This window comes from Coenobita brevimanus, chromosome 72 (assembly GCF_032717465.1).
Source record: "Coenobita brevimanus isolate Jiangsu-jjx chromosome 72, ASM3271746v2, whole genome shotgun sequence".
NCBI lineage: Eukaryota > Metazoa > Arthropoda > Malacostraca > Decapoda > Coenobitidae > Coenobita > Coenobita brevimanus.
In genome coordinates this window covers 2,680,001-2,692,500 of record NC_137025.1, presented here as the reverse complement: position 1 = coordinate 2,692,500, position 12,500 = coordinate 2,680,001, and the positions used below count along the sequence as shown (strand labels likewise).

The 12,500-nt window shown below is 39.9% G+C and overlaps 1 protein-coding gene across 1 annotated transcript in view; it reads left to right on the top strand.

The window, feature by feature from the left end:
- LOC145407229 (uncharacterized) overlaps nt 1-12,500 on the top strand; it is an 82,817-nt gene that overhangs the window by 53,691 nt on the left and 16,626 nt on the right. Inside the window, exon 3 of the mRNA XM_080278264.1 lies at nt 10,175-10,370. Coding sequence (XP_080134390.1) covers nt 10,175-10,370 — 196 coding nt within the window. The remainder of the gene's footprint in view (nt 1-10,174; nt 10,371-12,500) is intronic.

The following is a 12,500-nucleotide window of genomic DNA, read 5'->3' as shown; positions in this document are numbered from 1 at the left end:
ACACACACACACACACACACACACACACAACGTAATTTTAACTCTGACAAGCAAACCAAATCAATATAATAGTACCCTAAGGCAAGCACCCGCCAATACACACACACACACACACACACACACACACACACACACACACACACACACACACAAAACGTAATTTCAACTCTGACACGCAAACCAAATCAATAAAATAATACCCTACTACAGCAAACACCCGCCAGTATCAAATAAACACATTTTAAAAACACTCAACTTTATTTTTAACATTAACTGACAAGCAGACTAAACCGATATAATAACAGAGGAAGCGCCGGCCAACGAATTTAACGGAAAAAACCGGTCTTCATCAACCAGTTTTTGTGTGGATGGGTTTGGCGCTAAGTTTGAGTAGGAAAAAACACGATAAAATCCCATCGCTACCAGGACGTGTTATTTCAATTATCCCTGCCATGTACAGACGGTTTTACTCAGCCTGGGAGACATTTATATATATATTTTTTGTGCTTTTTATTTTCATTATCTATCTATTTATTTTTATCTATCTATCTATATATCTACTTTTACTGCGAGGCTTAGATACAGCCATCAGTAACCCCAGTATCTATCCATCTGCCTATTTACTGATCTGTCTGTTTATCTACTTACCAATCTATCTATCTGTGTATCTACTTACCTAGCTATCTACCTACTTATCTATCTTTGTCTATCTATCTATCTATCCATTTTTACAGCATAGGTTAGATACAGCCTTCAATAACACCTTCCCTACTTGGTGGCATTTCTGAAATAAAATCGTCTCCAGGTGACTTTACTTGGCTCAGGACAGGCCATTCTTTCGAGCTAGAGGGGTTAAACAAAGCCTTCATTACTCCTTTACTACTGGTTACATAAAGACTTCATTACTCCTTTACCTAGTATGTGATTTTCTGTATAAATTCGTCTAGTAGCGGCAAGAACAAGCTGGAAAATGATGTCGTCGGATTGAAAAAGTTAAAAATGGGGACACAAACCTACTTTTGGATAAATAAACAAAAACAAAAAAAAATCTGGTGGCGGCAAGAATAAGCTAGAAAAAGAGGGCAACGTATTGAAGAGGTTAAACTAGAGCCACAAGCCTTTTAGATAAATAAAATAAAATGATCAAAATAAATCAATAAAATACGTAGACAAACAAGGCAAATAAACGCCCCTCTATTTTAAGATAAATAACAAGGCAACTAATAAAAAAAAAAAAACAGTAATTAAATCATATAGCAAGAACCGGTCAACGATTTTAACGGCAAAAAACGGTCTCTATCAACCTTTTTTTCTTTTTTTTTCTTTCTTTTTTTTTTTAGGAATGTTCCTATACACTTCAGGTGGGAAAATACGCAAACCCCTTCACCCCCAGGACGTCTTCGTAATATTATTCGTGTTTTCTCCAGACGACTTTTTGATGATACGATTTTACGAAGGGATTTCGTGAAGGCTTTATCTTACCCCTCCAGTTCGAAAAGTACATCCCGAGGTTATTAAAATCTTGTGTGTGTGTGTGTGTGTGTGTGTGTGTGTGTGTGTGTGTAATCGTCTAGTACCAGCAAGAACCAGAAATGCATCATCGTACTGAAGGAATTAAAACTTGTGGCTATGGAAACCTGCTGATATAAAAAAAAGGATACACATAAATGCCTATGAAAAGAAAAATAATTATCATCATGAGTCAGTCCAGTGCAAGACAAAGGCCTCTCCCAGCTTTTTCCACTCTGACCTATTGACAGTTAGCCCGTTTCATCCAATCCCAGCGTATCGCCACATTTCACCATCTCGTCTACTGTCTGCCTCTTCCTCTCACTTGTCCCCTGTCTGCCTCTTCCTCTCACTTGTCCCCTGTCTGCCTCTTCCTCTCACTTGTCTTCTGTCTGCCTCTTCCCCTTACTCGTGCACTGTCTGCCTCCTCCTCTCACTTGTCCTCTGTCTGCCTCTTCCTCTTACTCCATCTCTGCACTGCCACTCAATTACCCTGGTTGTCCATCTGTTATAAGTTCTAAGAAGGACGTGACCTGCCCACATCCACTCATGATTTCTGACTGTAGCAGTTATTTCCTCTACCTTCCTCTGTCCTCCTAGCCACGAAGCTCTACTTTCATCTCTCCATGTCAACCCTAACAATCCTTTCCAGTCCTCTTTAAGCACTTCTAATAACGTTCCAAGGATTTTGACAGTTCACTTTTCCGATCCGTAGGTTAGGAGGGAAAAGACACACTGGTTGTATCTGCGTTTCTTGTGTCGTAATGGTAACTGCTTATCCTTAATGTAGTTACTTAGTTTGCCAAGAGACCTCCATCCCATTCTAGTCTTCGCTTTGCTTCACTCTTGGTCTGCCTAAACTGTCTGCCCTCGGTATAGGTATTCCTCAATATTCCACTTTTCATCTGCTTTTACTACACGGGAACGTAATACTAAAGTCTGTTCGCCTCTCCTGCCTTTATTTCACTCCTACTGGACTCAGGCGCATATTATCATTCATCCTTGTTGATACTGTGCATCTTTGTCCACTACGTTTTATGCAAGTGTCTGTGAATCTAGCAATGAGATAGAGGTAGGCAGGTGAATGGACTTGTATTTGATTGTACATGTCTGTCAAACACAATTTTCGCCTTCTTCATATTCATCCTCAAGCCTTGACACTCTCCCTGTTCACATTCACCTATTATTGCTTGTACTTCCTCCCAAGGCTCACTAAAAAGGGCCATGTCATCTGTAAAATCTAATATTCTTCAACATTTACGTTAATTCCTTTGTCATCGCACTCTAAATTTCTGAAAACTTCCTCTTGGCTCGCAGTAAACATTTTGGGTGAAACTGTCTCCTTATGTAACACCTGTATTTGTATTTTCAAACATCTTTTTTTATTGGTACTTCTGGCTGTCCTTATGATGCTGTATGATGACCGAGCTATCTCCATAAACATCGTCTAGTACTTCACCTTAAGTTTCTTGTACAGTTTCTTCTACACAAGGGTTTATTATAACTGACAAGCCAGAAAATAAAAACAGAGGAGTTAGCATATACCAAGCACCAGCCAACTAATGTAAAGCAAAAAACTGGTCCTTCTCATCCAGTTTTTGTTGCTGTGTTGATATTCATTTACGAAGACAAATTGCGATTATTAACCCTCTGTCGAGCATGGTTCCCCTCAGCTGAGTAAAATCGTATAGCGTTACTCAGAATAAAATACCACCTGCCCTACACACGGTATATATATATATATATATATATATATATATATATATATATATATATATATATATATATATATATATATATATATATATATATATATATATATATATATATATATATATATATATATATATATATATATATATATATATATATATATATATATATATATACATTTCGTATATACTCAAGTATGTCTTAGCCACACAATACTGTGACAACATACCAAGGTGTGGTTTAACTTACCTTCAGTCCGTCAAACCCCCCTCGGTGCAGTCCTGGCCACGCCCTGCACACGGTAGTTAACCCACAGCACAGCCACCTCCTTTACTGCTAGCCTGGAAAAAGGAAACAAAAATTCTTGCTTTACCAACGCTCACAATTTCAGCTTGGGAGGTTACTAGTGTTGCATCATTATGCATATTTCAGGGAATTATTTTACGTACAACTGAAATTAAAAATACTACATAAACATCTTGCAAGAAAGTCCCAGTAAGAATCCTGAAGGTATAAATTTGCTAGTACTAAAAAAATTTCCCGTTTCAACTTGTCGACTTTGAAAGGCGCCATGACCCTCTTCCTTACCAGTTTATTTCTCTCGATGTCACGTTGAGATACTCCTACTATGTTATTTATACCTTCTTTGCATGGACATTGTGTGTATTGGCAAGAAAGAGAAGATGGATGTGTCATACGTAGGAATAAACTGTAAAGGAGGGCATGCCACGGGGTCTACTAAGAAAATGTTGTAATAATGGTAACAGCTGATGTTAATGTTTTAGTAGCAGTAGTTGTAGTAGTAGTAGTAATAGTGGTGGTGGTAGTAGTAGTAGTAGTAGTAGTAGTAGTAGTAGTAGTAGTAGGAGGAGGAGGAGGAGGAGGAGGAGGAGGAATTTTTATTACTATCACCAATGGCATATATTTAGCAACACACCAGCACAGCGTATTTTCCTACTCTTGCTACATGTAAGGATAAATAACCACTAATTAATATCACAACGACAACTACCACTACCTGCCAATTACCCAACCTAATTAAGGCCAGTGAAGCTAAATTACACACACACACACACACACACACACACACACACACACACACACACACACACAAATAATAATAAACAAGAGACAAACAATGTAATATACCTTTTCCCACACGATGACATTGTTTTTTTCATTTTATCTTATTTATTCATTTATTTTTGTATTCACATTTTTTTTATATAGATTTTCGGAGACCTCTCGTGGTGAAATGGCGAAAAAAAAAAAAATCCACATTAACGTCAGGAACCCGATGAAGCATTTGTAGATTCCTTTTTCTCATTTTTTCTCTTTCTCCAAATCTCCAGACCGTTTTTTGTTCAGTTCAGGGATAATTTTTGACCTGGGGGAGTTTACAGAGCCTTCAGTAACACCTTCGGTAGCAGCAGAGATACTGGTTAAATACAGCCTTCAGGAGCACCCGCCCGCATTCGGTAGGGTCACGTGTATGGGTTTCGGTGATACAAAACTCCCGCCCGCACCCGCAAGCATCTGGTGTGGACGTGCCCTTATTTAGAGTATACATATTCGTCCCCTGTGCGGTGGAGGCGGTATACACTGATAATGATAGAGTCGGTGGGGGTTTACAAGGCTCCCTGACAAGAAAATTATAAGAGATAAGGCAATTACTCACTAGGCAGTCAAACACTGCTTCCTGGAGAGAGAGAGAGAGAGAGAGAGAGAGGAAAGTAAAGCGTGTTTGTGTGTTTCCCTTGCGCCATCTGCCACTAGTACCTACACACACACACACACACACACACACACACACACACACACACACACACACACACACACACACACACACACACACACACACACACACGAAACACCACTAACTGTCCCCCTCCCTCTCCCTCATTACTTGCTTTTATCTATATTATATTAGTGACCGTGGGGGAACTCTTGGCCTTCCTCTTAGTTTTCTTCTTCTTCTTCCTCTTCTTACTCTTTGCCTTCTTCTTCCTCTTATATTTCTTCCTCCTGACTCTCTTCTTCCTCTTCTTACCCTCAGTTCTCTTCTCTTAACTTTCTTTTCCTTTTCTTCCTCTTCGTTTTCTCCTTACTCTTGTTTTCTTCTTCCTCTTAGGTTTCTTCTTCCTCTTAGCTTTCTTTTCCTTTTCTTCCTCTTCGTTTTCTCCTTCATCTTAATTTTTTCTTCCTCTTCTTACTCTTAGCTTTCTTCTTCCTCTTCTTACCGTGTTTTCTTCTTCCTCTTAGTTTTCTTCTTCTTATTCTTAGTCTTCTTCTTCCTCTTCTTACGTTGTTTTCTTCTTCCTCTTAGTTTTCTTCTTCCTCTTAGTATTCCTCTTCCTCTTAGTCTTCTTCCTCCTCTACATCCAAGAACACACGAATTAAATGAGAAAAAAAAAAATCCTTGCCCACTAAAATGAGGTATAGAAGGTACCGGTGCAATTATAGACGCCAGTACCGTAAAAACAGTACCGTACACCGCTATAATTATACACCTTTAACCCTCCCATGGTCAGGACAACTCTCGCACTCCATTCCAGCCAAACTAAACCCTAGGATGGTACTTTGGTGCGGTTTAGGAAGCTCACTAACACCTCTTCCTTACCGGTTTATTTCTGATCCTGTTTCGTTACTTTATTCTTGTGTGTTATTCATGCAGTGTAACACCTCTTCCTTACCGGTTTATTTCTGATTCTGCTCCGGTACTATATTCTTGTGTTAGTCATGCACTCTATGTCGATATTAAAAAGACATATGGAGCGAAAAACAGGATATTAATGAGTGCTCTGGAAAAATAAATCTCAAAGGTAAAGGTGTTAGGGAGCCTTACCAAACAAAAATACCGGCCTGGGAGCCTGAGTTACCCCTCTCACGGTCGCCACAACTCTTGGTATTCTATGCCAGTTAACACCATGGTATTTTTTTTTTTTTTAAGCTGGGGGTGAGTCATTGCAGCCGGAGTGAAAACATTTGTCAATAAAATTCCTCTTTTCCTTCTGTAATGTATTTCCCGTAGCTCAGGGGCAGAGAAAGACACTACCACATCTCGACATCCTTTACACAACACTTCTTCGTGACTAGCACCGTATTCTTGCGTTAATCTCTCAAGGCAAAGCATCCAATGAGAGAATGAAATGTGGGGTCATGTTAAGGTGAACCGAGTATGACATCCACGTCGCGACTACTGCCTGTGTGTGTGTGTGTGTGTGTGTGTGTGTGTGTTTGCGTGCGTGCGAGCGTGCGTGCGTGCGTGGAGGGGGGGAGGAGTGCATTATACAGCACATAAAGGTTAAAACACACACAAAACTCCATCTTACAATTCTCTAGCATCCATCCATCAACAAACTTCACATATAAAAAAAAATAATGGAAAAATGGGCAGTTACGTATATTATAATGACGATATATATAATTTCCGAGATTATGGTAACTATTCTTTTTTTCTTACCAATAAAAAAAAAAATTACTAACATATATATAACTTCCTAAAACCCCTTCACTCCGAGGATTTTTTTTGCTTCCGTTTATTTTCTTTCTTTTTTATTCATTTATTTTCGAAGACTATTAAAATGAAACTTAGTGCCTATCAACCACACGAGACTCCATAAGGCGGACATTCAGTTTTTTTCCTAGCCAAATCCGCCCCTCTGGCACACGCAACCGTCGAATGTACAAGCCAGGTCCCAATTTTGGTTCTCAGTACGAACAGGCTGGAGTAAACATCCCCCCCTTAAAATAAAAATTAAAATAGGGCCGGGAATCGAACTCATGACTTCAAAAAAACTTGTCCCCTCCCCCCCAAAAAAATTATTCAGTAATCTATCTATCCATCTATATACGTAGGCTACATCCCCCAAAGAAAACGGGGTCTGTAATAAAATAATAATAATAATAATAATAACAATAATAATAACAATAATAATAATAATAACTGCAACAAAAAACATCATCAACAACAATAACAATATTAATAATAATAATGATAATAATAATAATAATAATAATAATAATAATAATAATAATATCCAAAAACAATAATAATAATAATAATAATAATAACCATAATAATAATAATAATAACCAAAATAAAATAATAATAATAATAATAATAAAATAAACTCATGGCCACAACGGAAAGCCAATCCATAAAGACCTTGCCAAAAAAGTCTCATCATGGCCGGCCCTGGGATCGAACCCGGGATTTTTCGGTTGCTGCCTTAGATAATATTTTGACTGGCGGGAGATTTAAAGATTATCCCGGGCCGTCAGTGCGGTTTTAACACTTCACTTGATTTTGATGCGGTAGCGGGAAGTACACCATGTGAACTCAGTATAATAATAATAATAGTAGTAGTAGTAGTAGTAGTAGTAATAGTAATAGTAATAATAATAATAATAATAATAATGTAATAATAATAATGTAATAATAATAATGATAATAATAATAATGTAATAATAATAATGATAATAATAATAATGTAATAATAATAATAATAATAATAATAATAATAGTAACAATAATAATAATAATCATCATCATCATCACAACAATAATAACAGTAATGATAAAAGTTATTATTATTATTATTATTATTATTAAATTGTGTACCTTAAGTAATTTGAAAATCCCGAAATTTAGAGCCAACAGCAGCCTCCAAGGCTACACTGAACTGTTCTGTTATGCAGGCCATGTCGGTGCAGTTTTAACAGCTCGCATGAATGAGAAGTGAACGTTGGTACAGAAATGATGAAGTTTTGTGGGAACCATCATCCTCTCACTTGATGTACAGTAGTGCTGCCTACTTCTTTCATCACTATCATTCTTTTTCTGTGGTTGTTCTCCTCTCTCCCTATTTCTCCCACCCTTCCTGATACTTTTATAACTCTTCTTTCAACTTCAGATGGCTTTACACTGAGTGACAAGCCTAATGGTTTCCTGGAACACAGGTGGTAAGCATATATCCAGACAACGAAGTGATGTGGAGCCCACCATGGTGCCCCTCTTAACAGGGTGGAGAGACGCAAATGCAGCGCTCACCCGGGAACCAAACCTCCATACTCTTCCCAGCGCTTCACTGAGGCGAAGGGCTCTCTGCCGCAAGAGATGATCGGTTCACTGCAAGGGACGGCCCTACTGGGCTGGCTGCTTGCCTGCAGTTGATGGGTCTTCTCGGCCAGACAGACCGGAGTTACTTAATAACAATATTACTGCAGTAATTCTACATTACCCCGCGTAGATGCAAGTAACGGAAACAGGTAGTGTCCAATAATAGGTCAACCAACATAAATTATGAGTGATGTCAGAGCTGCAGTCAAGGTTACACAGAACTGTTTATCAGCCATGTCAGTGCAGTTTTAACATGAGGTATGGCCAGATAACGCGCTCCGTCATTGTATAAGAAGGGCGGGGACGGGTTCACACGGCCAAGTTTTTGCCGCGCAGGGGAGGTGAGATGAGGCTCAACTCACTCCCTGCCCGGTGTTCCTTGCGGTTTAGGCTTTCAAAAACCTCCACCTTAACTATTTACTTGGCATATTACACATGGTTTACAGACTATCATTTAAGTGGCCCTAAGCTGTGAGGGGATGATGGGCGCCCTCCAGTTGCCACGTTTGGGCTAAACAGAGACAAAGACAAATAAGGAAGTTGGGGAGTGTTGTGGTGTTGATGCGGATGTGCTGGAGAGTGTTAGGAGACGTGCCCTGATATCTGGCCATGCTGAAATAATGTAGAATGAGAGATTAAGTGGAAGACGGTACGTGAGTAAGGCAGAGGGGCAGACCAAGGATGAAGTGGAGGGGCATATGATTAAGGGCGGCGTGTGTTGGAAGGGCAGCCTGAATTTTATGAAGTATAAATCGATAAGAATGGCCGCTAGTACGTGCTGGAAGGTGAGATTTAAAAAAATATATCTATCAAAAATTAGGAAATCACCCATAAATACGTTTACACTATTATCTCTGAAATTAGGGATGTACTGTAAATGTTATGTATTTTTATAACTAGTTTTAAGGGCCATGATATGCTTTACTGCCTTTCTTACCCTTAAACGTTTTATGTGAGCCCTTGAACGTTCATTGCGGTAAAAACGTGTGGAATATTTACAATCCATATTAAAAAAAAAAAAAAAATGTACAACGTTACCATACGGAGACGGCCATTCAACCTGTCTTCTTACATTCTTAGCGAAAACCCCCCTATGATTTTAACCACCTAGGACTGAAACGACAAAGATAGAAACCGTGTGTGCGTGTGTGTGTGTGTGTGTGTGTGTGTGTGTGTGTGTGTGTGTGTGTGTGTAGCCCCCAGTTCCCATCAGACCTACACTTGCATCCTAACCTATCCTAATCAACCTGTGAAAGACCCATTTGAAGAGGACATTTGGAAGACCTGCGCCAGTGTAGTAAAGAACTATTAAAAAAAAACTCTACTAATAAAAGAACTAATAATAGAAACACTCCACTAAGAAAAGTAACACACAGGTGGTTCGGCAATGTGGAGTGAATACAGAGATTGACTGTACTTCCTTCGCCTCTAACCTAACGACGATCCTAACCCTCTTAATCTCAGCTGATGGCCGAGTTTAGTCAGACTGGAGGGTTGATCTGACTCAGTAACCAAGGAGACTCATGCCTACCTCGTGAGTCGTGACTACCCCTCATCAATTTCAAGACATCACGACTTTGATATCAACTTGCAGAGAGAAGCAGTTCCGTCAGATAAATATAGGTCAACTATAAGAGAGGAGGAGAAGGAGGAGGAGGAGGAGGAGGCAAGATGTAGAGTTAAGTTGAGAGAGTCTGTAAGGGAAGATGGTGGTGTGTCGTGGGAAGAAGGATCGTTAATGAGTAGAGAGAGAGAGAGAGAGAGAGATGACACTGTTAGGCCAAGTTACAGTGCAAAGACTACAGCTGTATTTTTTCCTTCTCGTGTCAGATGGTGTGCACGTGAACGGTGTGCGGCTGACGGGGCAGGAGTACAAATTCAGTGACGGCGTGGTGTACATCCTGGAATCAGCCCTGCCGCCCCCAGAGGCCCCAGAGCCATCCCCCCTGCCGGAGACGCTGACGGAGGAAGAGGACCCTGCACCGGCATCCGCAACCACCACACACCTACCAACACTCACGCACAGGTTAGTTACCCCTCGCCTGTTTTGTTTCCATACATTTTCTATGACCATGCTAATCTATCAATATTTACTCTTCCAAATAAGATTTTTAAAAGCTTCTTATTAACTCCTCTCACTACGATTTTAGAAGCTTATTATTAACTCCTCTCACTACTTTTGTCCCTTGTTGGAGGGACACAAGCCAAGAATGAGGGCAGTGGAAAGGAGTCATTTGAGGGGCATGTGGTGTCACATGGAGAGACAGACTGACATATGAGGAAGTGAAGGAGCGTTGTGGTATGGATGTGGATGTGACAGAAAGCGTTAGGAGAAATACACTGAGGTGGGCTGGCCATGTGGAGAGGATGGAGAGTGAGAGACTGACGAGGTCGGTGTATGTGAGTGAGGTGGAAGGGGGAGAGGGAGGGGGAGGCCAAGGATGAGATGGAGGGATGGAGTGGAGAGGTATATGAGAGAGGAGGGTGTGAATTGGGAGCAGGGCAGTGAAATGGCGGGGGACAGGGCGACGTGGAGGCGATTTGTTTGTGGCCACCCCGAACGGGATTGAGGCGTCTGGCAATAGACAGATAGAACAGATAGATTATATAAGGACCTATTCATTTATCATTACATCTCTTTAGATAACTATATGGCGACCTAAAAATTTATCCCATATACTTTCGATAATTATATGAACCTATTAATGTATCCCCAAAATATCTTTACATTAACAAAGCCTGTGTGAAGAAAACGACAGCCAGCTTGATTATCCTCGACGTCCTTCACCTTTCCCGCCAAGACCAACTAAGCACCTTTATTTTGCTTTATTTTTAATTTTTTTTATCCCTCCCCAAAGCACCTTTATGATTTTTCCCTCCTCCCCATGCAGCACCAACCGCGTCCCTAAACCACATACGTCAGAAACACAAAAATGAACATAATCTGAAGGAGGAAGCAAAAACCGACCCAGCTTTTTAAAATTAGGTGACGGGATAAAGAGCGAGCTAACCACAGAAGCTTAAAAAATAAATAAATAAATAAATAAATAAATCTTGGACGTTTTATACATACATACAGTACATACACAAATACGTACATACATACAGTACATACACAAATACGTACATACATACAGTATATACATAAATACGTTATACAGGAAACCATTTGACTTGTTTATTCAGTGTGCAGTAGTCACGTGAAGGTAACACTACATCATGTGAGTGGATGGTGGGAACCGTCATCTCTCACAGGGGAAATATTTCAGGCAAGGCTAAATGTACTGAGTTACTGTACTGCTTGTTGGTGCGAAATATTATCTAACAGAGCATTGCCAGCCACTTGAAAATTAGGGAACGAGAGAGAGAGAGAGAGAGAGAGAGAGAGAGAGAGAGAGAGAGAGAGAGGAGAGAGCAAACCGCAGAAACTGAACGTCAAGGGAACTGCTCGATCAGTTTTTTTAAATATAACCAAAGGACAGATATTAACAGCAAGGTCAGAGGCGTCTGGTTACCTTATCGTTACCGTATAATTACCCGCAGTTACCGTACGATTACCATATAGTTACCGTATAATTTAGCGGTACAATCTATAAGCCTTTCATTGGAGCTCTGTCAAGGAATTCAAATCGAAAGAGGCGGGTTTTTATATTTCGCGTCAATGGTCAGATGTAGTCAGATTGGAGGGTTGATCTGACTAGCAACCAAGGAGACTCATTCTTGTACTTCGCGTCCCGGACACTCCTTCAGCTCAGTTGATGGCGAAATGCAGTCAGACTGGAGGGTTGATCTGACTAGTAACCAAGGAGACTCATTCTATAGCTACAGCTCATCAGATTTACGTTACAAATGCTTAGACTGTTGAATCAAGCTTTAACTGTCCAATTAAGCTTTAACTGACCAACCAAGCTTTAACTGTCTAATCAAGCTTTAACCGCCCAATCAAGCTTTAACCGCCCAATCAAGCTTTAACCGCCCAATCAAGCTTTAACTGTTCAATCAAGCTTTAACTGTCCAATCAAGCTTTAACTGTTCAATCAAGCTTTAATTGTCCAATCAAGCTTTAACTGTCCAATCAAGCTTTAACTGTCCAATCTGGCTTAACTGTCCAATCAAGCTTTAACTGTCCAATCGAGGTTTATCTGTCTAATCAAGC